The sequence below is a fragment of the Hemicordylus capensis genome, chromosome 2 (assembly GCF_027244095.1).
Source record: "Hemicordylus capensis ecotype Gifberg chromosome 2, rHemCap1.1.pri, whole genome shotgun sequence".
Classification (NCBI taxonomy): Eukaryota; Metazoa; Chordata; class Lepidosauria; order Squamata; family Cordylidae; genus Hemicordylus; species Hemicordylus capensis.
Window position 1 is genome coordinate 63,709,043 of NC_069658.1, and position 27,549 is coordinate 63,736,591.

Consider the following 27,549-nt stretch of genomic DNA (forward strand, 5'->3'; position numbering starts at 1 on the left):
CACTGAAATTAAAAGGACACATTAGGCAATGCCTAACATGTCCTTTTAATTTGAATGGATCTGCTTAGAGTAATTTTCCTCGTCATGTCAGTCATTAATAAAGTAAAATTGTGCTGTCAAGTTGGTGTTGACTCCTGGAGACCACAGAGCCATGTGGTTTTTCTTTGGTAGAATACAGGAGGGGTTTACCAATACCATCTCCCACGCAGTATGAGATGATGCCTTTCAGGTGTTTATCATAGTCTGGGAAACATACCAACAGGGATTCAAACCAGCAACCGCTTGCTCTCTAGGCAAGTTACTTCCCTGCTGCGCCATTTGGTGGCTCTATTATTATTAAACTGAAATTATTATTTATAAAGGTGCTAGTTTATTTTCCATAGTAACTTCTTCCTTCCAGTAGGGGATGAAAGTGTGCAGAGCCTTGTTTATTCTATTTGCAGAGCCCTTCTGACCACCAAGCAAAGAATGCAATGTATGTGTATAATGTCATGCTGACCATGATTTACAGGAAACTGGTTTGAAAATGTCCTTGCAAAGTGATAGAAATCTTCCTCAATATTTGCCTTCTGATTTATATGGGCTATTCACTCACTGAAATTTGTATTGAATTTTTGAAATATTCACTGCATTGAAGAGAAAATAAGAACACATTAAGGCTGTTCTCACAAGCAGCCTAACTCAGACTAGGGCAGCCCAGCCTGGGTTAGACTGCTCATGTGCAATGGTGGGATCCGTGTGCATCCCAGTGCTGCCTGCCTAACCCTACTTTTTACTCTGGCTTTTAGCTGAGATTAAGGACATGAGCATGCCCTTAACCCCAGCTGGGGTCATGTGTGTTCTCGGACTGCTTGCAGCCCGAGCACGCACAGAGCCACGCACCTAGAGCGCCTGACTCATGGAGGTATTCTCCAATGCTCGGCACGTGGTGCATTGTGGGTTATTTGGAGGCCAGGGTCCCGGCCTCTGGAGATCCACATTGCTTGGAGCAGCAATTATGAACAGACTAAGGAAACATATTTTGAATATGTTGGCACATAAGGGCCTATATCCAAACATAGAGTTGCATATGGATTGTGCTTCCATACCCATATGGAAGGCAAGGGGTAATTTTCAGAGATTCTTCCTTCCTTCTACATCTGCCTTTGCTTCTCCAAAATATGTCCTGGCAGGTCCTGCAATCCTCAGGGACATACTTTCAGGAGGTATAGGTGACTGCAGCAGGAGCGGGAGATGGCAAAAAATTGCTTTGCTTCTCCTTATGCATTTAGAAGTATTCCTCATGTGCAACTCTTTAGCCCTATTCCGAAGTTAAATAAGACACCGAAGCACACTGGAAGTCCCATGTCAGCGCATCACTCACCCCCTCAGTCTTGCCGCTCACGGTTACAGCAGCATTTGTGTGAAGCGCTGTCACCATGTTGGTAGACTCTTCTTTGATTGGCAGCTTGGATTGGCCCAGGCTACTGATCACAGAAGTGCCTGCCATCATTGTTACAGTGCTTTGAGGGACAGAGTGACAGCACTGGGGCAGAACTTCCTACCTCCTTTCAGCACTGTAACCGTGAACAGTGGTTGGCTTACTAACATCTGCATAGGGATTTTGTTTGGATTTAGACAATGGCTTTTTTGAATATGTTGACACATGCTTCTGTTTTTTATTAATTAATTAATTTTGAGTGTAATTGTTTTATATGTTACAAACAATAAATGATTTTAAAGCATATTCTGTAGCTTATCTGTAATAGTTTATTTACTTACATTATTTTATTAATTTATTTTTCTGTATAAGCTGCTTTGAGAACTTTTGTTGAATAGCAGTATAAGTAGTGGTGGTGGTAGTAGTGGTACAGTGTAATCCTATACATGCTTACTTGGAAGTAAGCCTCACAAATTTAATAGAACATAGTCACTAGTAAGCTTGTTTTGGATTGAAGCCTAAATCATATCATCAATGTTTTTAAAAAAATAATTAAAGAATACTGCCAATGAGAAGGGACAATTAGTCATAAAGCAAAGCAATCCCAATAGGTTGCCAAGGAATAAGTGTTCTTTCTCTTATCAGGCCCTGCTTACCCATGATCCTAAATTTCTGTGCATCATATTGTGCATTAGTAGGGCTTCCATATGGAAAAGAGGACAGGCCTCCTGTACCTTTAATAAATTCACAGAAGAGGGAATTTTAGCAGGTGCAACTTTTCTTCTCCCTGCATGACGAGCTGTGCCTGTTGAAATGCCCTCTTCTGTGTATCTGTTAAAGATACAGGAGACCTTTTCCATATGGCAGCCCTACGCATTGAGGGGCTTTACCTTTCAAAATGAATAAAGCTAACTATAACTCTTGTTCACCAGATAAATCCTAAATAACAGATTAGACTGCAAAAATTTCTTGCAAGGAAGGAAAGGAACATTTGATATTTGCTAAATTTGAACAGATGAATACTTCCCAGAATTGCTCTGCAATAGGACAGTTGCAGAGCATTTATTCTTAACAGTTTTAAACTCTGCCTTTTTGTTGTTTAATTCATAATGAATTGCTTAGTAGGAAGCCACTAAAGAAGAGTGAATGTAATTAAAATACTTTGTATGAATAATTTGTTTTCTCAGAAGTTCCCTGCACGTGTCCTTTGTGTATCTCAGACAGAGGGAGCTGTGTTACAGCTTCTGAAGGAATTCAGCTTGCTAAAGAACTAGGAGCGACTTACTTGGAACTGCACAGTCTTAATGACTTCTACATAGGAAAATATTTTGGAGGAGTCGTAAGTAGAATAATTATCTCAGAATTCTCAAATAATATCACAATTTCTTGAAAATCTTTCTAAATCCAGAACTTGATTTTTGGAGCTGGTATGCACATGAATGACTTGAGTTCACAGTTCCTGCTTTGTCCTAAACTTCATGAGTGACCTTGATCAGAGTATATTATTTCCATTTAAGCTATCTCTTAGAACAGGGATACAATACCCTCCAGCTGTTGTTGGACTACAACTCCCATCATCCCTCTCCACAGTCACCAGTAACAGATGATGGGAGTTGAAGTCCAATAACAGCTGGAGGGCCAAAGTTGTGCAGCCCTGCTTTAGAATGTTGTGAGAATAAATTGACCAACGGGAATGCATGGTGCATTTGGCACATTTTGCACAATGTACTACAGAATAACACACACTTAATTGTATGTTACCCAAAACTGAGCCTGTTTGTTGAATTAGCTATTTTAAAGATGAATTGAATAGACAACATTTCTTGCATGAAAAATGAATGAGCAATTCAGTTTAGTGGTAAGGGAACCATGCCATGTAGATTTTTTTCCCCTTTTAAATCGGGATTTAACATTTATACAGTAGAATCCCTCTGCATTTGTCTGGTTTTGTCTACTAAATTTGTTCTGTTGATGTTGAACAGTTGCCCTGATTTTTACTAGTGTCAGTTCACAATATGGATAAGGACGAGTATGCTAAAGATTTGTAGATACAATAGATCATGCCTCAGTGCAAACAATTGTGATGATTTTCATGTTCTTTCTGCTGCGGGGAGGGCAGTATATGAGGTTTCCTGTGGTCGCACCGTAGTGTGATGTGCAACATAGCGACTGACATAGTTATGGTGAAGTGAAATTTGTGTATGCATAAGTTCTGGTTTTGGACCTGGATTGTGATCCATTGGCATTCATAATAATGGGTTCTGCACCTGCGCAGGACCATTTGGGCAGAATTAGTTAGCTCCACTGGCATGTTCATGTGCACCCTAATACTGGTTTCCATTCCCATAAACTTCTGCATCCTGTCCTCTGCAGGTTTAAATACAAGGCTGAATCGTGCCCACAGTATCCTCATCAAAATGAGCATTCTTTTATGACTGCTTTTAGTTTTTTTGTGATGCCCAGATAAAATGGTTTTATTGAGTTCTTTGCCCCTGACCTTTTCACCCTGATGTTTCTAGTTTTGCTTTTTGTTTTACAGTGTGAGCACCTATTCATCATGCTATTGGTTTTTGTTGGATCTCATATGAAAGATTTACCCAAAATCATGTTAAAATAATGGAGCTGAATAAGGCTTGGAAAAAGTTCTGATCTCCTGTCTCTTTAGGAAAATGACCTATTAGCATATCATATAAATATAGTACTGTACCATATCAATATAGTATGCAAATCCTTGCTTCCAAGGAGGAAATTATTTTTTCCTATCCTGTATAGTTTACCATATTATTTAAAAAAATGTCCTTCATAGTGAATAAAGTGAAAGCATAGCAATAAATATAAAAAAATATTGATTTCAATTGGAGGTTAAGCACAAATCCACCCCCCGCAACTATGTGTCCTGAAATAAAGCTAAATAGAACATTCTTTAGCTGAAGAATGTGAAACAAAAACATGCTCCTGTGCTTATTGTAATGTGCACTGATAGAGCTATAACAAAACATTGTATAACAGTACTACATGAAAATATGCATGATAGTGTCCGGCTACACGTCCCCTTTACCAAGTCTGGCTAGGCGTATCGGGTCTGGCCTCCGAGCAGGGACAGGGAGGGGTTTGAGTGTCACTCTGTGCCTCCTCTGTCCCAGGCTGCTTGGGGGGGCGCCTCATCCCCAATACTCCTACAAGGGGATGACTGGCTATGACTGCTCCAGATCTGAGGGATTTGGAAGACTGTTGTTGGGATTGGGGATCTGAGTAGGGCAACCTCCCCCACTAACGGTCTTTTCCAGGTTAGAGTCTGGGTTAACCCTGATACTAGAGGGAAGGAGAGGATCAGCAAGAATTGCCGCTATCCATTCATGGAAATACTAATATGTGATTTCGGCTTATGTCTGATACAGATGTACTTGTTTTTAAACAAATCCAGTAAGAGATGAAATGGAGCTACCCCACTGAAGTATTTCAGAAATTTTTGCTTTATTTATTTTTGCTGACAGGAAAGTCGTTTTCCAAACTGTTGTCAAGCTGTTATTAGATTTCAGCAGCAGACTTTTTCTTTATACTTTAGCCTAATTTCTGTCCTTCGCATTCCAGTACTAACAACATGCATTTGTAATGATGTGCTGATTGCTTGCATGAGGCAAATGGGACAAGTCCAACCTGCTGTGCTGCTTGTCAGTTATACATGCTGTTAACTGTAGCAGAAACAGAAATATTATTTTAATATAAGTAGGAGTGTTGCTTGTTAGCAATAGTGTGGCCATCTTTTAAAATGTTTTTAAAAATTACTTTGTGATTCCAGTAGTCTAGTTTGCCTGCTAAAACAGATTAGACTGTGAAGCTGACCAATATGGTTGTTATCTGTCCTTTACTATATCGAGGCAGCAAATGAGAGAGCTGACTTTGTTCTCTAATTTGAACTGTAGTGATCAATGAAAAGTTATCACTACATTTCAAGCCAGAGGGCAAATGAGGACTGATGAGAAAAATAGAATCTTACCCTGCTAGGCATCTTCCATCTATAAATAAACAAATTATGCTAGCATGCTAATTTTGATGTTTGCTTCCTTATATCCCTGAGTTTATGGTGTATAATTTTTGTTATGTGCCCCCTTTAAAATCTTCTTCTAGGTTGTTACTGAGTTTACTCTAAGGTTAATTCCTACTATTTTAACTAATATTAATTTATACCTTGGTTATCACTTAGCTCATTGCCACATACTTTACATATATAATCTTTCTTCTTTGAGGTCTCTGTGCAGGTACACATCAATTACTAATATTTTGATTTTAATTCAACAATCAAGTCTTAACCATCACAACATTACATTATATAGAGTTTATTCTCTATTATGGTGGCATTGGAAAACCATGGAGTAAGGTCAGAAAGGACTTCAGTTCTGGTCCTAAAACAATTTTCTAGGCTGATCATGAGTGCAGAAGTACCCTGCATCTTAATTCTAATCATATGTTAATTCTAAATATATGTTCCCCTTCCCCCCATCACTATATTGCATCTGGCTCTGGTTAGTGGAACTCCGATTTTTAGCGTGGGGGCGGGGAATAGATCCCACATGCTTAAAGTCTGCCTGTTCCTGCTATAAGGAGTACTATAACATTTATTCTGTATTGGTTTAACAGTTTTTAGATTTTATCATTATTTACTTACACTGTTTAAAACATAAATATCTAAATAAAAATGAAGTTTAAAGCACATGAAAATTAGGTGCAGTAGTAAATAATGTTAAGTCTTGCTACAGGCTCATTTTACTATGTTGGCTATCTGGACTGACTATCAGCACATTTCTGGGCTATCAGTATTATTACACATTATCTAAACCACGCTGCATCTACAATCATTGTCGCAACTCCAGTTCATCCAGTTGTGCTGATGCAATGTTTCTAGTTGCTTTTGTGGCACCAAGGCAATTTATAAATTTTAAGGAAGCCATCTCATCCATTCTAATAATTTCTTTGCCATCCAATAGATTGTTTTTAATGAAAGGCGGTATATAAATTTAACTATCAATCAGTCAATCAATCAATCAAAAGCTAGCTAGCACTGGATTTTTACATCCCAGTTTCAAATATGATGAAATGGATATTACTTATATTATTTAAAATGTAACCTTTCCAAATTAGTATGGTTTGGATCACTGACTCATTGATAAATGAGATTCCAAGAACTTAGTGTTTATACTTTAATTTCTACAGCAGAGCTGTACAATTTCAGTCTTCCAACTGTTTTTGGACTATAACTCCCATCATCCCCAGCCACAGTGGCCAGTGTTGCAGTCCAACATCTGAAGGAAGGCTAAAGTTGTATAGCCCTGTTCAGCAGTAATGGCACTGCAGACAATGAGCCTAATGTAGAACAGCAGTCCTTGTAGATAATTTTAAAATCGCACAGACCTTTTCTTTAGCACTAGACTCATGCTAGCTTCAATCTACTGTAACCTTAGGCATTCCATATCTTGTTCTAGTTTAATAGATGCAGAGGAGCCTTGATGCAGGGGAGGATATTTATTTATTTATAAAAGTATTTCTATTTTGGCTTTCTATTTTAAGTAAAATGCCCAAAGTGGGTTACAAGAATTGAAACTCCAGTGAAGCTGAAGGCTTACCTAAAAATAAAAATAAAGTGGTGTTCAAATAATATTAGAAGGAGGCCAGATGGATCTCCTGGGACAGTAAGTTTTACAGCTTAGGTGGAACATAGGAACATAGGAAGCTGCCACATATCAAGTCAGACCATTGGTCTACTTAGCTCAGTATTTTCTGCACAGACTGGCAGTGGCTTCTCCAAGGTTGCAGGCAGGAATCTCTCTCAGCCCTACCTTGGAGATGCCAGAGAGGGAACTTGGAACCTAGATGCTCTTCCCAGAGCGGCTCCATCTCCTAAGGGGGATATCTTACAGTGCACACATGTAGTCTCCCATTCAAATGCAACCAGAGTGGACCCTGCTTAGCTAAGGGGACAAGTCATGCTTGCTACTACAAGACCAGTCCGCCTCTCATAGACTCACTTAGGTGCTGCAGCAGAGAAAGCCTTATCATGAATTTTTCATGCTAGCCACACCTAGATGGCCTGCCTGGAAGATCTCAGTGGACAAGAGAATTGTATGAGAGGAGATTATTCTTTTCATATCCTAGTCTGTTTAAAGATTTAACAATTATAACATATCTTAAAATATCTACACTGGCTGCTGATAGGTTTATGGGCAAAATACAAGGTCTTGGTTATCCTATATAATAAAGCCCTAAGTGAGTGTCCATGGCCTTGGAACGTTGGGGATCTGTGTCCCTGTCTCCCTGGGCTGTTCTGGGCCTGCGCGAAGCGCAGGCCCAGAACAGTTCAAGGGAGACACGACCGCCGACACCAGGCGGCCATGCTGGCCAGTTCTATTGCTGCTGGCCAGCACTCTGGGAGGCGGGAGGGAAGAGGACACCGGGGCCAGGCGGACAGCAATCTGGCTGGGAAAGATGGCGGGCGGGCAGCAATCTGGCTGGGAAAGACGGTGGGGTCGGCGGCAGCAATCTGGCCGGCACTCTGGGAGGTGGGAGGGAAGAGGACACCGGGCCGGGCGGGCACCAAACTAGCCAGCGGGAACGGCACTCTGGGCGGCACTCTGGGCGGTGGGAGGGATGAGAACACCGGGGCCGGCGGCAGCGGGTCCAGCCCGGCCACGGAGAGCCCAGAGGCAGCAGTGGGGCGTCCAACCCGGTGCCCAAGCACATCCCGCCTCCAAACCAAATAAAGCTAGAGCAACGGAGCACTGCTACCCTCTACTCCGGCTGAGAAAAGCAATCTGCCTGGGCAGGCTGCGAAGCAGCTCTTTATATGCTCAGGGAGCGGACCACGTTGAGAACAACAACAGGGAGCTACAAGGCAAGCTCCAAGTTGTGCTTTTAGGGGCCCCTTTGCTGGGGTTTCTCTCTCCGGTGCCCTGCGCCCTAGAGACGGCGTACCATTGCCATTCCCTGCTCCCGGCGGTGCCTGATCGAGCTGCCAGGGTGCCACAGCTCTCCAGCGCTGGGAAAGGCCCCGCAGAAGCGATTTTAAGGGCGCACCCTATGCTGGAGAGAGACAGAGGATAGGGGCGCCCTGTATAGAGGGCTCTGTCTCCACCAAGCAGAGGCGCTTGCGAAAGCCAATGCATGGATCGGGGAGAGAAGAGGGAGGGAGACAGGACAATAGAAAGATAGAAAGAAGGAAGGAGACAAAAGAGAGAGAAAGGAAGGAAAAAGACAAAAGAAACAAGGAGGGAGGGAGGGAAAGTAGGAAACAAAGAAGTAAGAAAGGAAGGAAAAAGAAAGAAATAGAAGAAAAGAATGAAGGGAAAAGGGGGGGGAAGACAGAAAAAAGGGAGGAGCAGCCAACCGCAAAGAGCGAGCCCATAAAATAAAGAAAAGAGGAAAATAAAAATAAAAAAGAACGATGGGAGTGAGAAGAGGTGGAAGAAAAGAAGGAAAGGAGAGAGGGAGAGAGAAGAAAGGAAGGAAAGGAAACAGAGGAAGAGGGAGAGAAAAGGAAGGAGTGAAAGAGAGAGAAAAAGAAAAAAGAAGAGGAGGGCGAAAGAGAGAGGGAGAAGGAATAAAGGAAACAACAACCCCAAAAGAAAAAAGGTTCTAGCGCCCGTTATTTTAACGGGCTTAAAAATACTAGTAACCTATAAAGCCCTAAACAGCTTGGGCCCATGGTATTTAAGATAACGTCTTCTTTGCTATGAACCACACCACCCATTGAAATCATCAGGAGAGGTTTGTCTGCAGTTGCCACTGGCTTGTCTGGTGGCTACTCGGGGATTGGCCTTCTCCATTGCTGCCCCGAAGCTTTGGAACACGCTTCCTGCTGAAATAAGAGCCTCTCCATCTCTTACAACTTTTAAAAAGGCAGGCAAGATACATTTGATCTGGATAGTGGTTCCCTCATTCATAAGTAATGGGTAGTGGGTTCTGCACCTGCGCAGATCAGCTTCGGGCAGAATTCACTAGCTCCTCGTGACGCTGGCAAGCGCCCGCTGCACGTGACTGCAGTACCCTCTAGTGGCGGTTGGGCATTTCTGTAATCAGTTTCTTTCTGACCGCCATAGCAATCAGTTCTCGGAGACAGTTTGCTCCTCGAAGAAAGTTTGTAACTCGTATAATAGGTTCTTTGACTTTGGAAACGGACTCTGACTATTCTTTGGGAATTCCTTTGGATTTGGCACTATTTTGAGACTTATTTGGCACTAATTTGAGACTTCTGGATACGGACTTGACGACGCTTCTCCTACTCCTTCGGACTTGGTTCAATCTCTGCCTTCCCCCTTGACTACAGGATGTAACAGGATGAACCAGTCTGGTTAGAATAAGAACACCATAGTCGAAGCAGCAGCTTTGGTCAAACTCTGAGCCCACCGGCAACATGCGATATACCTCTTCAGCACAACAAGATGGGCTTCAAAACAAGGAACACCATCTCCTTGAACTCCGCCAGAGTTACCATCAAACTGGCAAGCCATGCCCAAGCATGGCACCATATAACATCGGACCACTGGGTCTTACATATAGTTTCAATGGGATATGCACGGGAGTTCAAGGAATACCCTCTGTTCCTGAGCGTGAGATACACTCCTGAGACTCCAATACTGAGAGAGGAGGTGCAGAAGCTCTTGTTGAAGGAAGCAATATCGCCGGTGCAGTGGGCTCTCAGCCAGATGGGATATTATTCCCGGTATTTCCAAATCCCCAAACGCAATGGGGACATAAGGCCTATAATGGATCTTCGTGGCCTAAATCAGTACATCAAAGTACAGAAATTCTGGATGACAACGTTGCAAGCCATCCTTCCACTCCTCCATGGGGAGAATTGGATTGCTATGCTTGATCTGAAGGATGCGTACTTCCATATAGGCATTCAGGAGAATCATTGTAAATATCTCCGCTTCACCATGGGGAACGAGATTTATCAATACCATGTGTTACCCTTCGGCCTAGTCACCACCCCAAGGGTATTCACAAAGTGTGTAGCAGTGATAATTGCCTATCTGTCTGTCCATATACCCTTCTTTGGATGACTAGCTTCTGACTGCCAGAACATGAGAACATCTGCTGGAACATGTAAGCATAGTGACAACCCTGTTGGACAGTTTGGGTGTGCTGATCAATTGGGAGAAGTCCTTTCTACAACCAGCAAAGCGCCTGCAGTATATCGGCGCACAGTTAGATATGACAGCCCAAAAGGCATTCCTCCCGAAAGAACGGTTTGCACGCCTGCAAGCGCTCATTCTCCAGTGTCAGAAGACTCCCATACGGAAGGCGAGGACGGTCCAGGTGATACTAGGCCTGATGGCGTCCTGCACCACTACAGTCCTATATGTGAGTTTACGGATGCGCAAGTTACAGCTCTGGTTTCTAAGAGCCTACAAACCGAGAGTTGAACCTCAATCCAAGTGGGTTACACTTCCAGGAAAGATATTGGACTTGTTAAATTGCTGGGCAAAGGAGTCGAACATGTTCAACAGCATGCGGTTCCAAACGCAAGGACCGACATCAATGGTTACCTCTGATGCTTCCATGCATGGCTGGGGAGCCCAACTGTCACACCACAGGGTACAGGGGCAGTGGACTCCAAAGGAGAAACTTCTACATATCAACTTCCTGGAACTCCTGGCTGCATTCAAGGCCATAGTCACCTTTCAGGAGCAGCTTGTGGGACAAACCATCCAGCTACAGATGGACAATACAACGGCCATTGCTTATGTAAACAAGCAGGGCGGGACGGTGTCCAGATCATTATGTAATCTCAGTCTACAGTTATGGAACTGGTGTATCCCACACAATTTTGATCCCATTGCCATTCATATCAAGGGCACCATGAACTGTTTGGCAGACTCGCTGAGCAGAGATCTGGTGCTGGAGCAGCATGAATGGAAATTGAATCCAGTGATACTAGAACAGTTGTTCCAGACTTGGGGCAAGCCACAAGTGGATCTGTTTGCGACATTCGACAACAGCAAGTGTGATCAGTATTGCTCCCGGATGGGAGTCGGACCACGAACCAAGGGCGATGCTTTTCAGTATCAATGGAGCCAGGAGCTGTTTTATGCCTATCCACCCACTCCGTTACTACCCAGGGTGGTGGCCAAGTTCCTCCACTACAGAACGTGGGCAATAGTAATTGCACTGTGGTGGCCAAGGCAACCATGGTACATGCAACTACTCAGACTGTCCAGAGGCAGGTTCAGAAGACTCCCACAGTAGACAGATCTGATCATGCAAAATCAGGGCACGGTGGTACACCCCAGCTTATCCATACTGAATCTCACCGTGTGGAGGATAGGCTTCTGAAGAAGATCCTCCTGAACACCTGAAAACTGTCCACGAGATGAAACTATCGGGCAAAGTGGCGTAGGTTTGCAATGCGTGCTGCCTCCAGGGGCTATGACCCCAAAGAAGCAAGCCTAAAAGCCATCCTCCTATACCTGACCACTCTAAAACAAAGCAGGCTAGCAAATGTCTCTATTAAGGTGCATATGGCAGCTATTTCAGCACGCCATGATGGGTGGGACGTGAAAATGGTCTTTACCCATCCAAGATGTAAAGACCTTTTGAGAGGCATCAATAACTTATACCCACCTGTATGGCACCCAGCCGAAAAGTGGAGTCTCTCCTTGGTACTCTCGTCACTGACGGAGCCACCATTTGAATCATTGGCAACTACATCTCTGAAACTCTTAACTCTAAAGACACTCTTTTTGGTGGCAATAACTTCAGCCAGGCGTGTAAGTGGACTACCCACACTCCGTATAGTTGAGCCGTATACAAAGATTTATCTGGAGCGGGTCATCATGTGCTTAGATCCTGGCTTCTGACTTAAAATTGTTACTGAATTTCACCTGAATGCCAAAATTGTGTTGCCTACCTTTTTCAGGGACCCTTCGTCTGCTCTTGAGCGTGCAATGCATTCGCTGGATGTTCGAGCTCTTCTCTTCTATTTGAAGGCCACTAGAAGTGTTTGTAAAACACCTCAGTTGTTTATTGACCTACAAGGGAAATTCAGAGAGTATTCGCCAACTTGCCAGAAACTATCCTTCTGGTTAGTGGAATTGATTAAGCTGGCATATGACCAACAGGGGGGTCAGTCCGCCAGCCACAATTAGGGCACATTCTGCTTAGAGCTTACGCCACATCTGTGGCTCATTTGGCGGGCATTCGCTTTGCAGATATCTGCTCAGCAGCCACGTGGTCGTTGCATCAGACATTTATAAAGCACTACGCCATAGATCTGCGTGTGGCTAAGGCTGCTGAATATGAACGGGCAGTCCTAAAGAGGGTGTTACAGTGACTTGCAATGTATACCCACCTCCAACTGGGTAGCTTGTAATTCACCTACTACTTATGAATGAGGGAACCACTATCCAGATAAACAGGTTGCTTACCTGTAACAGATGATCTGGTAGTGGTTCCATCATTCATAACACCTTCCTGTCCATCCCTGCTACTGAAATGGCAAGCCACTATACCATCATACACAGGTCACGGTACCATCACGGGACATGATGCCATGTCGGCTAACAAGAAACTGATTACAGAGACGCCCAACCGCCACTAGAGGGTACTGCAATCACGTGCAGTGGGCAGTTGCCGGCATCACGAGGAGCTAGCGAATTCTGCCCGAAGCTGATCGGCGCAGGAGCAGAACCCACTACCCATTACTTATGAATGATGGAACCACTACCAGATCATCTGTTACAGGTAAGCAACCTGTTTTTCACCCAGGCTTTTAATAAGATACTGTTTTAATAGTTTGATTATTTTTTAATAGCTTTAGCATTGTTTTAAGTTTTAAATTGTTGTAATGTTTTAACCTTTTTACTTGTTTTTATTGTTTTGTTGTAAACCACCCAGAGACTTGCGTTTTGGGCAGTATGCAAATATGTTAAATAAATAAATAACCAGCACTTTGAATTTAGCCTAGAAATGGACCAGTAACTGCAGAAACTGTATTAACGCAAGAGTCACGTGCTCTAAAACACTGGCTAGCATTCCCTGCAGTGGTACAATAATGGAAGAAGCCCTGCAGGGATCCAAAAATATTGGAAATTAACTGTTTATCTTCCTTTTTCTGCAGCCCAGCAACAGTGGTGAGTGGGGCGATTTTTGTTATTCTCTCCTCCCTCCTAAAGCACTATTCACTTGCAGGAATATGTCCTTGAGGGCTACCTGGCCTTCAGGGACCTAATTCCATAATATTTTAGGAAGGAGGGGACAGCAGGGAAGATCACTTCCCCTACCTTCTGCTGTTAGGTTGCAGCTAGTTTCCAACCACTTTGTGTGTCTGCTCGTGGTTTCTTACTTTGTTGTAGTATTGCAGGGGGGGATGTCAGCCATGAACTCCAATGAGGATTTTCACTGCTGCTTTTTGTACCAGTTGAAGTTTTTGAATGCTTTCAAACGTGGTGCACATAGAATATAGTATTGAGGTAAATAAGGTATTATCTTGTTCACAGCTGTAACAATAACAACAAAAACAAAGTGAAGCAGAGATTATAATCCAGTGTTAGAGAAAGGAAGTATTTGTCTTCATAGTCAAAGAATCATGAACTTGGTTATTTCCTCTGTAAAGCAAAGAAAGACATGGTTAAGTGCTGTTTTCATGCACACATCTAATAAATTAATCAGAGATCTGATAAAAATGTGATTGACAGAATGATAGACTGCATGTTCTATCTATCTATCTATCTATCTATCTTACATTTTATATCTCGCTCATCCTCCAAGGAGCCCAGAGCGGTGTACTACAGGTGAAACTCGGAAAATTAGAATATCGTGCAAAAGTCCATTAATTTCAGTAATGCAAATTAAAAGGTGAAACTGATATATGAGACAGACGCATTACATGAAGAGCGAGATAAGTCAAGCCTTAATTTGTTATAATTGTGATGATCATGGCGTACAGCTCATGAAAACCCCAAATCCACAATCCCAGAAAATTAGAATATTACATGGAACCAAGAAGACAAGGATTGTAGAATAGAACAATATCGGACCTCTGAAAAGTATACAGTGTACTGTGCTTGATTGGCCAGCAAACTCGCCTGACCTGACCCCATAGAGAATCTATGGGGAATTGCCGAGAGAAGGATGAGAGACATGAGACCAAACAATGCAGAAGAGCTGAAGGCCGCTAATGAAGCATCCTGGTCTTCCATAACACCTCATCAGTGCCACAGGCTGATAGCATCCATGCCACGCCGCATTGAGGCAGTAATTGCTGCAAAAGGGGCCCAAACCAAGTACTGAATACATATGCATGCTTATACTTTTCAGAGGTCCGATACTGTTCTATTCTACAATCCTTGTCTTCTTGGTTCCATGTAATATTCTAATTTTCTGGGATTGTGGATTTGGGGTTTTCATGAGCTGTACGCCATGATCATCACAATTATAACAAATTAAGGCTTGACTTATCTCGCTTTGCATGTAATGCGTCTGTCTCATATATCAGTTTCACCTTTTAATTTGCATTACTGAAATTAATGGACTGTTGCACGATATTCTAATTTTCCGAGTTTCACCTGTACATACTTAAGTTTCTCCTCACAACAACCCTGTGAAGTAGGTTAGGCTGAGAGAAGTGACTGGCCCAGAGTCACCTAGCAAGTATCATGGCTGAATGGGGATTTGAACTCAGGTCTCCCCGGTCCTAGTCCAGCACTCTAACCACTGCACCATGCTGCATACTAACTATAAAACAAATATGTTATTTTAAATGATATGATATACATTTTATTTTAAATGATATGAAGTACTTGTCAGAGAACAGTAGATCTTTTGTGACAAGTTTTTGTGTGTGTGATGTCTGTTAATGCAATTGTTTTTTAAATTTTAGCTGGAATATTTTATGATCCAAAGCTTGAATCAGAAGTCATCTGAAAAAATGAAGAAAAGGAAAAAAAGCCTTAAGTGCCATGGAGTTAAGCCACCTCAACTTGATCAGCCAGGTATAGTAAGTTCCAGTGCTAGAGTTGCTGAGGGTTATATTACATCTCCACTTGCAATACTTCTCAAATTACAATTTAAACTAATATTTTGTAGATTATGTAGTATAATTAGGCATTCTCCCAGCAGCAGTTAATTTTTTTTTTTAAAGAAACAGAAACCATGGCATTCCAATGTCTCATCTAGTTTGGCCATGTGTTCAAAAAGGCAAGGATGCTGAGAATCTTCCCTCAGGCCCTCGTAAGGTTTGCACTTCTGCTCCTGAGCTGAGGCAGGAGTCAGCTTCAATTTCATCCTTTCTCCCAGTGGCAGTTCTTCTCAGATAGAGTCCCAACTCTGTCTGTTCTACATTTCAAAGCTCTTCAGAGTAGACATGAGCTCCTTCTGCTTATGCACAGGAGAGAACATGAACTCCAGCCAGAAAATTGTAATTGGGATTCATAGTGGGGTCTACATAAATTTTCCAGACTACATCATCCTTTTAATGTCTGTGTCAGACATTTTTCCACTGCTACTGCTCCTCCCATCTCTTTAAGATCTACCACAAGAGTGACTGATGATATTCATGGTGCTAAATGAGCAATTAATTTTTTTACAACTGCAAAATGTATCTGACAACTGCGAAATTGATTATGCTAAGAGTGTGTATGCATAACATGGCTGGTGAAAATCAAAAGCGTTTAATTTTGAATATAAAATCTAATATCTGCAAACCTTATTGCTCTGTAGTGTAGTATTGAATGTTGCATGGGCATTTCTTCATTATTATCTCTCAGGTCATATATGCTAATTAGGAAATGAGGGAGAAAGATATCCAAAATATGGCCAATCTCACTCTCTGCTCCTGCCTGACTGAGAGCTGAATGGGGCTATGAGAGGCTCCTGTTATCCAGCCCCTGTCTCTCATGGCCAAACTAGATTTTAAGGCTATTAAAAAGCCTTACTCACAGCCTGTCCCAGGCTAGGGCAGCCCAGCCTGGGTTAGGCTGAGCATGTGAAGCGCCGGGGTTGAGGTAACTCCTGGTGCTGCCCCCACGCTAAGCCCCACTTCTAAACCTGGTGTTTAGCCAAGGTTAAGCGAACCTATGCTTCTCTTAACCTTGGCTGGTGGTTGTCTGGGTGATCATTGCCTTGTTAAACTGTCCCCCCACCACCACCGCCTGCTGCCATATCCAGCAGTGAGCTGGGTAGAGGAGTGGCCATACTCTTGCCCCGGGGCACCCTGGGATGCTGGAGAGTGGGAGGTCCTCCCGTCCCCAGCGTTTCCCTTAGCTGCCCCACTGCTTGTGTTGGTGTGTGGTGCGGTGAAGTCAACAGCTGCTGCTTGTCTACCAGGGAAGGCAGGCGAGTTTCTGCCTTCCCTGCAGCAGTGGCTGTGTCATGTGCACGACCTCCCTATATTAAACACAAGGCTGCTGTAAAAAAATGGCAATAACATGTCTTTTTCTGCATTTGCTTTCTGTAACATTAGAACAACTTACCTGTGTCTTAACATCAAAATGTTCCACATTTTGCCGCTTCTGCTAGTAGCAGCCAGTAAAGTATAACAGCTAGTTTGTTGTTCATTGAGAACAACAGTAGTGAGCATGCAGCCTTCTGTCTTCACAGTTTCTCTGACCATAAGGTAAAAGAAAACAGAAGGACTTCTATATTGATTAAATACAGAAACATTCAGTAGGTGAATAAAAATAGTAAAAACACTTTCTAAATAAAGAATTGAATGTTAAGCAGAATTTCCTGAAGTTGGGTAAAATGGGCTTATTTTAGTGGCTGAAGTGTAGTAAAGAGAAGTGTATTTAGGGCATTCAGGAAAATACCCTTATGTCCTCACTTAATCCAGTCCTAGGAATAAAAATGCTTTTGTTTGCATTTTGCTTAATGCAAGTTTGGAATTACAAGCAGTTAATTCATGATTTATTTTCTAATGTCTCACTTTTTTTTTTTTTTTAGAAAAAATGCCAATCTTAAAGGGTGAAGCCTCACATTATGACTCCGATTTACATAACTTGTTGTTCTGCTGCCAGTGTGTGGACGTGATTTTTTATTCTGAAGACCTGAAGGAAGTTGCAGAAGCTCACAGGATTGTTTTATGTGCTATTAGCCATGTCTTCATGTTGCTATTTAATGTGAAGAGCCCAGCTGACATTCAGGATTCCTCTATTATTAGGACTGCTCAGACCCTTTTTGCAGCGAACCAGGAACCAGTTTTAAATCAAGGCTCATCATGCAATTCACCAGTAAGAGTCATTGTTAAAGACTCTTTCTTCTGTTCTTGTTTGTCAGACATTCTGCACTTCATTTATTCAGGTATCCTGTCAGAATGGTTTTTTGTCTTTTAGCAGGAAAGAGCTAATTACTGCGATTGGGCTGCATATCATCACACTGGCATACCGACCTGTATCTGCACTATAGCATTTCAGGCTGCAGGTGAGGGGTCATATGATCAGTGCTTCTCCATTAAAAAAAAAAGGTTCCTGCACACAAAACTAGCATGCTAAGGAGAAGGCTAGGCTAAAAGCCATCACCTAGACCAGGGGTTCTCAACCTTGGACTTGTTCTTGGACTTCATCTCCCATAATCCCCAGCCTCAATGGCCTCTGGTTGGGAATTATGGGAGTTGAAGTCCATCAACATCTGGGGACCCAGGGTTGAGAATCCCTGACCTAGACAACTGATTTTCCATGTGGGGGGAATGTTTTGAATGGAGGAATCTTCAGCCATGGAAGCTCACTTGCAGTGTGAAGAACTGCAGCCCAGAGACAGGTCCACCATCTCAGTGGCCTGGTTCAGATGTGGTACTAGCACTACGTGAACAAGCCTAAAGGACTGGTGGGCTTGTGCACTACTATCTCCTCTGATTTGATCCTACCTCGATATCCTGGTTTAGTCTAAGTCTAGCTAGTTGATAAACCTTGGAACTTAGTGGTGATCCGGTATCCTTCACAATGTAGACTCTGCGCCTGCACTGTAGTCCACACAGAAGTCTTTCAAGCTCCTCAAAGCACTCTGAAGCTCCGCCTTTCACACACAGAGCACACTTGGTATCTTTGGCAGCAGAGCACTTCCCAGCTTAGTTCCTTTCCAACAGCCATTGTGGATTCCCTCAGATTTCCCTCACAAGTTTCCTCAGATTCTTGCTCCTTGTGCTCATTTTCTGAAAGAAAACAATTCAGTTTGCTTATTCGTTTTTTTTACCTCGGACTGCTTTTTTCTACTATTCTCTGCCTCAGCTCTTTGTTTATTCTGACCTCGGACTGTTTATTGACCATTCTTTGCTTTAACCCCTCTACTTTGGCTGCTCATGGACTCTCAAAAGACCTTCAAACGCTGGTGCTCCTGTCACAGGACCTTCCTTTATTTAGATAAACACAATCAATGTTTACTCTGCCTGGGAGCGAGCCATAACACTCACACTTGTAAAATTTGTTTATCATTCTCTAAACAAACTCGGAAAAGTAGAGAACTCCACTTGAGAGCAGCGTTGTATGAGCAGGCCCTATGATGGTTGATGCCTATGCCTTGTTCGCCAACGCTTCGTTCATCAAAATTGCCGACGCCCTTGACGTTGACCGCATCGAGGCTGAGCTTGGCCCCTCTCTTCTGCTACGACTACACAGGTGACATGATGTGTCGAAAGAGGGGCACAAACACCACAAGAAACAGAAGCATAGGAAAGAGGAATCCCTCTCTCACCTGAAGCACCACAAGACTTCTCTGTTGATGACATTGACACACAAGCCTTCATTGGATTGCCTGGTGTGCTCTTCCACACTGCTAGATCATTGACGGCTGGAACTGGGAGCTGCACTTCACCGTTGATGGCCATTCATACCGTGTTTCCCCGAAAGTAAGACCTACCCCGAAAATAAGACCTAGGCGGGAGGCGGGGGTTCGCGGCCGCGCGCTGGCCGCAGGGATCGAGAACGGCAGGAGACGGGGTTGAAACTTGGGGCACTACCTCAGAGTAAGTTGTTCTGTGCTTGCCTGCCATGGCGGGGAAGGTGTGTGCAAAATAAGACCTACCCGAAAATAAGCCCTAGTGCATTTTTTGGGCTACCCCTCACTTTCCTCTGTCTCATTTTCCATCCCATCATTGGAGAGAGAGGCTACATTACTGCATGCCTGGAGCTCTAGACCCTGGCTATGTGAGGAAGTTCGACAGGTTCAGGAATCTTACACACACCTGTCTTCACCTTATGACTACGAGGAATTCTGACTTTAGACGTTGCCAAAGCTTAAGTCATCGACTTGAGCTTTTGGCCCTCTCCACCAAGCTCCTCTTTTAAACGCCCTCTAGACCTGCCTCCGGTGCCATTACCACCTGCACTACCGGTCGAGCCTCAACCTGTGCGCCATGGATGTCCATCTTCACCCACTACTGCACCCACTCCTACGTATCCTGCGGACATTACTCCTGTCCCTACACAACCTGATTCTGGTGATGAGTACACATCCTCTTTGAATTCTGATGCTGAGTCAACCCATACTGAAAACCCATCCGACCCCTTGCTGAATGAGAATGTTCAGAACAACCCATCAAACTCTCCATCCTCTGCCTCAAACTTAAATCACTGGTCCAAATGGTTAAGGACATGGTTTATGATTTTGTGGCCTCCGCATCAATTTCCAACTCGGTGTCTCTGCCAGTGCTCCCAGTACTAATAAATTCAGCCAAGACAGCCTGGGATGTCCCATCCTCGACAACTTCAACTTCCAAACGCCTAAGAAAATTTTATAGGGTTCAGGAGGATTAATGTAATTTTTTATTCAAGCACCCCCCAATGAATTCAGTTGTGGGCTTCGCTTTGGTGGACAAGTCTGGTCATAAACACTCTGCTCCTACTGATAAAGAGGGACATACATTGGATTCCTTTGGTCGCAAAATCTACTCCACATGTCAATGAAAATTGCAGATTATTTGGCATGTATGTCCAGATTTCATTACACTCTTTGGGAAAGGTTAAAAATGACTTACAGAATGCATCTGACCTGATTCAGGCTAAATTTAAAGAACTTTTCTCCAAGATAGCAGACATCATCCAACGGACTCTGAGTATGACCAAACATCTTATGGAGACCAAATCCTGTACTCTGGCAAGTGCTGTTTTCTTATGACGCCATGTCTGGTTACATCCCTCATCCCTCTTACCCAACATGAGGGATAAAATTGAAGACCTACCTTTTGATGGTGAGTGTCTCTTTAGTGTGCAGATGTACGAGACTATGGAACACTTTAAGAAGTTGAGATTTATGGCTAAGACATTTACATCTTCCACTGCTCTTCCAACCTACTCTCAACATTTCAAACATTATGACAAGCCATGTTACCAGTACCGTTGTTCTGATTGCAGGGATGGCAAGAGATCCTACCATTATTCTCAGAAATGTTCCTTAACCCAGAGGGGCAAACAATTGCAGAAGATCAAACTCCAAGACCAGTCCAAACAGGGCCTTTTAACACTTCTCCTCCCGTCCCCATTGGACCTTCCACTCCCTTAAGACTTGCACCCTTCCTACAAACTTGATGTCTTATTACCTCTGACAGCTGGGTGCTAAGTAATGCTATGCCATAGAGTTCCATAGAGCTATGCCACTTGCTATGCCATAGAGTTCCATACTTCCCCTCCCCCCACCTTCCTAGGGATAAAGCCCACTCCCACAACTAGATTACTAGCAGAAGACCAAGAACTGTTGTCCAAAAGGGCAATAGAGCCTGTATCACAGACAAACCAATGTGCAGGGTTCTACTCAAGGTACTACCAAGTACCCAAGAGAGAGAGAAGTCTCTGGCCAGTTCTGGACCTTCATTCCCTGGATACATTTATTCAAATGAGAAAGTTTTGAATGCTGATTATCCAACAACTTTCCCCTCTTCTAGCGGAGGAGGAAAGTCTCATCACCCTATACCTCAAAGATGCTTTCTTCCATGTGGGAATTCGACCAGTGCACAAAAAGTATCAGATTCACTGTGCGAGACCTAGTTTACCAATATACAGTCCTTCCATTTTGTCTCTTAATGGCGTCTGGTGTCTTTACCAAATGTATGTGTGCCATCATCACTCACCTCAGGATGGCAGGTGTCTCCGTCTTCCCTTTTTTGGACAACTGGCTCATCATGTCCCCAGACAGGTCTCTTCTCAGGTCTCATGCCCAACTGGTGCTTGCTGTCTTGGAAGATCTGGGCATCCAGGTGAACTTCAAAAAAAATGATCCTGGTCTCTCAGAAGTCTGTAACTTACATAGGCTTGATTCTGGATGTGGCCCAAAGGAGAGCCTTTCTGCCGGAAGACCATTGACTTTCCGTTCTCCACATGGTGCAGTCTTTCCAATCCAGTTCAAGAGGCACTGTCCGTCCAGTGCCTCTTGGGCCTAACGGTTTCCTGAACAGCAACCGTCCTTCATGCTAGGCGTCTCATGCGCTGACTCCAGATGTGACTCTTCTCCACATTCAAACCCAATGTGGACAGCTAGTGCAAATGGCTTCTACTGCCACAAACTATTCTGGATTCCCTGCTCTGGTGGACCTTTCCGGAGAACATCACAGTGGGAGTACCATACCAGCTTCCCTTCGCCACACCCAGGCTCACCACGGATGTTTCCTTGGTCGGATGGGGCGCACATTGTGCAGGACATCGAGCACAGGGCCTCCCAACAAGTCACCAGTCTCTCCTTCATATAGATCAGGGATGTCAAACTGTGGCCCTCCAGCTGTTTTTGGACTACAACTCCCATAATCCCCAGCCACAGTGGCCAATAGCCAGGGATGATTGGAGTTGTAGGCCAACATCTGCAGAAGGGCCACAGTTTGACATCCCTGATATAGATTGTTTAGAATTCTTGGCCGTACTACTGGCTATGACATCATCTCTGCCAATGCTGAGGAACCGAATGGTACAGGTTCTACTGGTCAACAACACCGCCATCACTTATATCAACCACCAGGGTGGGACGGTCTCGTAATCCCTTTGCAAACTATCCATCTAAATCTGGGACTGGTGCATAAGGCATCACATTTATCCGTTGGCCCTTTACATTAAGTGCATTAACAGCATACTGGCAGGCAGTCTCAGCAGGGAAACTGTTTTCACCTGCCAACACGAGTGGGAAATCAATGATGACATCCTTTCCAATCTTTTCTGTTGGTGAGCAACTCCCCAAGTGGACCTTTTTGCTACTCACACCAACAAAAAGTGCCCCCTCTTCTGCTTGAGGGTGGTGGTGGGGAAAGGGTCCCTGGGAGATGCCTTCCACCGCCTGTTTCCAGGTCCCATGGGACTCGAGCCTATACTACCTCTTCCCACCCTTCCCTCTTCTATCACACGTTGTCAGGAAAATCCTGCAACAGAAAACCAGAAGTATAATACTCACCCTGTGGTGGCTGAGAAACCATGGTTCGCTCTCCTCTTTCTCCTATTCCACGGCCTCCATCATCATTTACTTCTGCGCCTGGACCTCCTCTCACAGAACAACAGAAGGGTTCTTCACCAGGACATTGTTGCCCTCCACATTCTTCATGAACTGTGTCACCTCTGGAACACTCCCTGCATTACCTGGATGTTCATAGGGCTCTTCTCTTTTACCTAGACAGGACCAAAGTCTTCACAGCCCAATAGACTTTTTGTTGCCTTTGAGGGTGCCAACAAGGGACAACCTATTTCCCAGCAAAGACTCTCAGAGTGGCTGGTCCAACTGATATACACCAGTTATGACAAGCAGGGCTTTAAGCTTCCTGACAGTGTTAAGGCCCATGCTACTAGGGCCATAGGCACCTTTGTCGCTCACTGGCATTGGGTTTTCTGACACAATGAAGGCTGCAACCTGGCCATCAAACTTACCATTCATCAAATGCCTTGGACATCCAATCTGTGGCTGAAGCAAACTTTGGGCAGGCCATACTAAAGAAAGTCCTCTGAATAGACATCCTTAAGCCCACCTCCTCTTTAGAAGAGCTCACTAGTCGCCCATGTTGTGAAAGATATCAGATGACCACTAAGATAAACAGGTTGCTGACCTGTAACTTTTGATATTTTGGTGATCCGGTATCATTCACAACACACACCTGGCCTCCCCACTCTTCAGATGTACTTACCTACTCTGCTTTGATTATTAGGTCCTTCTTCCAACAGGAACTGAGCTGGGAAGTGCTCTGTCACTAGAGATACTGAGCGCATTCTGCACACAAAGAGCAGAGCAGCAGAGTGATTTGAGAAGCTTGAAGTCCTTCCATGGAGACTACTGTGCAGAGCCCACATTGTCAATGATACAGGATCACCAGAGGATCAAAAGTTACAGGTGAGCAACTGTTTTGCCTTGAGTTTGTGCATATTGTGTGGAAGAGCGGTGTGTGAAAGTGGAAGGTTTTTCTCTTATGTGCAAAGCATGGAGCATGCAATCCCACTGTGACATACCTGGGGTCCCACTCATGTTTTTTTTGCCCATGACTCAATTAAGCCACATTAAAACTGTTTTACTAGTCCATCCTGACCACTGGGTCTAGTCTCCCCAATATAAGCAGCTGCCACTACCTTCCAAATTCTCTTAGAATTTATCTGCCTGACCATTGTCAAGGCAAGAATGTTGAATAGAATATGTTATGCACAGTATACTCGAGACTAGAGTATACTCGAGGCTTTAAACGAATAAAGGGTTTACACAGGATACATGACTCCAGTCATAGACAGTCATTTAATAAATAAATGAAGAAATGTTTCTAATTAATAAACTATGTTATAACCAGCATTATTATATCGGCTTTCCTCATCAGCCTCCTTCCTTAATCCTTCACCTGTCTCTCTTCACCTGTCTCTCTCTTTTCAATCTCAACTGTGCACTCTCTGACACTCCTATGTGTCACTCATTCTTACTCTGCCCAACATTCCGTCTCACTCTCCAGCTCTCAATCATCCTTGCTCTCATTCATCCTTGCATTACACCCACAGTTTCCATGGGCTCATTCCTATTGTGCTTAACTGTGGGCCAGTGAGAACTAGGCCATAATCCTGTAGAGATTCAAGGTTTGCTAACCATTATATTTGTAATACAGATGTTCTGTGTGTATGTATGCTTCTGTATTCTCATCCATGAGCAAGCATATTCTGAGCACCTACTTTGGGACAACCCTGTATGTGAATGTAGAATGTTTCTCTTCATGGAAGTGAGCTCTTTGCACATGGAGCTTTGGATTGTACCTGTGACTTTGTCCCAGATCATGCTGAGCTGAAAGTAGTTTACCAGCATCTGACCTGCAGCATTTTACTGAAAAGACTTGCAAATGGGTGCAGATGCCACCAGAAGATGTGTTTGCACAGTTTAAGTTGATTGGGCACCAGACTGTTTTCTGCTTGTTTACATGTGTTAAGATCTTGTGTTTTCTTTGTGAAGTTCATTTTTAAATGTGAGGGTAGAAGACAAGGAAAGCCTTGACAAAAGGGGTAGTGTGTGTGTGTGTGTGCACGCGCGTGCAAAAGCGACATGAATCAAACCTGAAAACAAACATACTAGCACAGGAAAACCTAATGCTGTGCAAACACGAGATTTTCTTACAATTCAATTGTAGTTATAAGTGTATACAGCTTTTTAAAGGGTGTTATTTCTGTGTACTTGGATCTGGATGAGGTCCATTGTACCCATAAGAAATGGGTTCTGCGCCTGCGCAGGGACCTCGTGAGCTGATTAATTAGCTCCTCTCAGCGCCCCCACCGCCTGCACGTGCTGTGTCTTGTCCGTTAAGATTGGCAGTTGGGGCACCTCCTTTCAGTTTCTCTTTGACCGCCAAAGCAATCAGACCTCATTTCTGTGTACTTGGATTTGTCTAAGAAGTTGAGGCAAGCCCAGAAGTCTATACTAAAAGAACTAGTGGTAGGTCCCCCAGCTCATATTGGGATCCTGCCCCCGCCCCCGCAATGTTGCCTGGAGAATGCTGAAAAAGTTATTGGGTTTATTTCATTTTAGTTTTTTCTAGAAATATCACCTCCTTCCTTGCCAGTTCACTACCTTATTCTCAAGCAAAAAACTTACCTTTGAGAAGGCAGAGAGGGTAATTGGTGGTTGGGAGGGCTCATTAAAGAGGAGATGCTTTGCTGGTCACTTCACATCTGGAATGATGCTTCTGAGCTTGCTGCCAGAGTGCATGGGATGTGTAGTTTTTCCACCACTGAATTCAGTTCAGCAAGTAGAGAGTGCTGCAGTCCCATGCTGCCCAGCAGGAAATGATAGCCAGTGAACACGAACACATAATGTTTAGTTGCTCTGTCTCCTGATTCAACTTGTTTGGCAGAGGAATGCTTGGCATGTTCATTCATTTCTAGTTAAGGATGAGGCATACAAACATCCTGTTTCTGTCCCTAGCAGACCTTCCCTGCTGCATGTTATCCTCACCGACTTCTGAAGGGTAGTTGTTTTTGCTTGAGAAGGTTGAAGTGGGACAGACTGGCAAGCATGGCTGGCTTGTCAGGGTCGGATCCTGTTATGAGCCTAACAAGAATTCATCGATGTCAGGCCAGTTTGTAAGTGGGTAAAGCTTTCTGAATTTGGGAGATTTGTATTCCAGGTTCTCCCAATTCCTAATTTGCCCCCATCACTAATGAGAACAACCCATCTTTATAGGCAAGTATTTGGGAGAACTGTTGCATGAAACCAATCCTTGAGATAAATGCTGTGGAGCAGTCCATCAAGTTACTTCAGGCAATCCCCTCGGGGTGGGGGTGGGGAGGAGAAACAAAATAGAAGTGCCTGTTGGATTGTACCATATTGTGCTGCTACAAAGACTTCTTCAATATGGGGTGCTCGTATGTGCACATGGAACTTTTACACTCACAAGGGCTACTCCAGTTAGTGCATTTGAGAACAACTCCATCCAGTTGCCTCTCAGGTACACTGCGCTATCCTGACATTGCAGTGGATGGGGAGCTCATATTCTCCAGGAGCTCTTTGTATGCTTTGTTTATTGTGTTTCCAAGGTTTTGAACTCCGACAATTTAATTCTGAAATGCTGGTGCTGTATATGTGTGCATGTGAAAAGTGTGGCTTCTGATACTTTGTAAGGGCTGTTCAAAGGCAAATCTTTTCTCCAGTTAAGCCAAGCTCAAAATGGAGACTAATGCTGTTGGGGAGCACAGCAACTGAACTACCAGCCATAACTCCTGTGGGCTCCCAATAGGAGGGTCCTTTTGTTCTGACCCTTTGCAGGGTAGAGCATCACCCTTTCTTGGTTTCCCTTAACCAAGTCACAAAAGAGCACAAATAAGAGTGGAAGGAGAAGTTGTGTTGCTTGTAAGTATCCACCCTGCAGGCAATATCCTATTAGTGCCCATTACACCCACACAACTGCATTACTCACATCCATCAGAATAATAATGAACTTGCTAATGGTATGAAAGCATGGGGCAGTTTTGCCTTTTCCTGGATACAAAATATGGTGCATCCAAGGTTGTAAGCATCCAGTATCCCTGCAAGTGCAACCACTAGGAAAGATGCATGCATTGTATGCAACACATTTTTAGTTGTGACAGCAGTTTTTCTGCTCGACCTAAAAATCTGGAAATTTCATTTTTCTCCTTTTTCACATCTCTGCAGGTGCTTTTCAATGGGAATTATTGGAAGAACATATTAAAAAGAAACTGAAAGAGCCTGGGAATGTTGAGCTTGTTCTTGAGAGAGTAAAATGTATCTTGAAAATTCCAGGAAAGGTAAGTTACATTATTTTATCTTGTCATTGCATTTGCTGTTAGAATAGAATGCAAATAAGTCCAGATAGTTTGTGTGCTTCTGAAGCAAGATTTACCCTTATTAAGAAGTCCTGATTCATTTTCATTCTTAATAAATACTCTCTATTAAGGAAGAGTCTTAAAAGAGAATGTCAAAGAGTCATTTTATGTACATTGGAACAAACACAGCCCTTCCATTTACCAAAGGGTTAAGGTTCCCAATAGATTGTGCTCCATGGCCAGGATACAAAATGCCCTGTGCTATGCACTGTGTGTGCTTGCAGACTTTTCAGAATTCCTCCAGCAGCAACTCCCCATATCCCCCCTCTTTAGGTTCCCCCAAAACTTTGGAGTCCTCTAGAGCAGCATCCCATCAGATGCAAGGGACTGTTCATGAAAGGAAATTTCCTTTCCATCATCACCCTGCGTGCATATACTGTA

General features: G+C 43.6%; 1 protein-coding gene across 4 annotated transcripts in view; it reads left to right on the forward strand.

Annotated features, from left to right (window-relative positions):
* The window catches only part of RHOBTB3 (Rho related BTB domain containing 3), a 65,012-nt gene that overhangs the window by 12,445 nt on the left and 25,018 nt on the right, over window positions 1-27,549 (forward strand). For 2 of the 4 annotated variants that reach the window (XM_053292681.1, XM_053292684.1), the window contains exons 4-8: window positions 2,608-2,759; window positions 15,294-15,405; window positions 17,354-17,640; window positions 17,743-17,830; window positions 26,978-27,090. In XM_053292681.1, coding sequence (XP_053148656.1) covers window positions 2,608-2,759; window positions 15,294-15,405; window positions 17,354-17,640; window positions 17,743-17,830; window positions 26,978-27,090 — 752 coding nt within the window. Of the gene's footprint in view, window positions 1-2,607; window positions 2,760-15,293; window positions 15,406-17,353; window positions 17,711-17,742; window positions 17,831-26,977; window positions 27,091-27,549 lie in introns of all 4 variants that reach the window. The other 2 variants (XM_053292682.1, XM_053292683.1) reach the window with 2 other exon arrangements.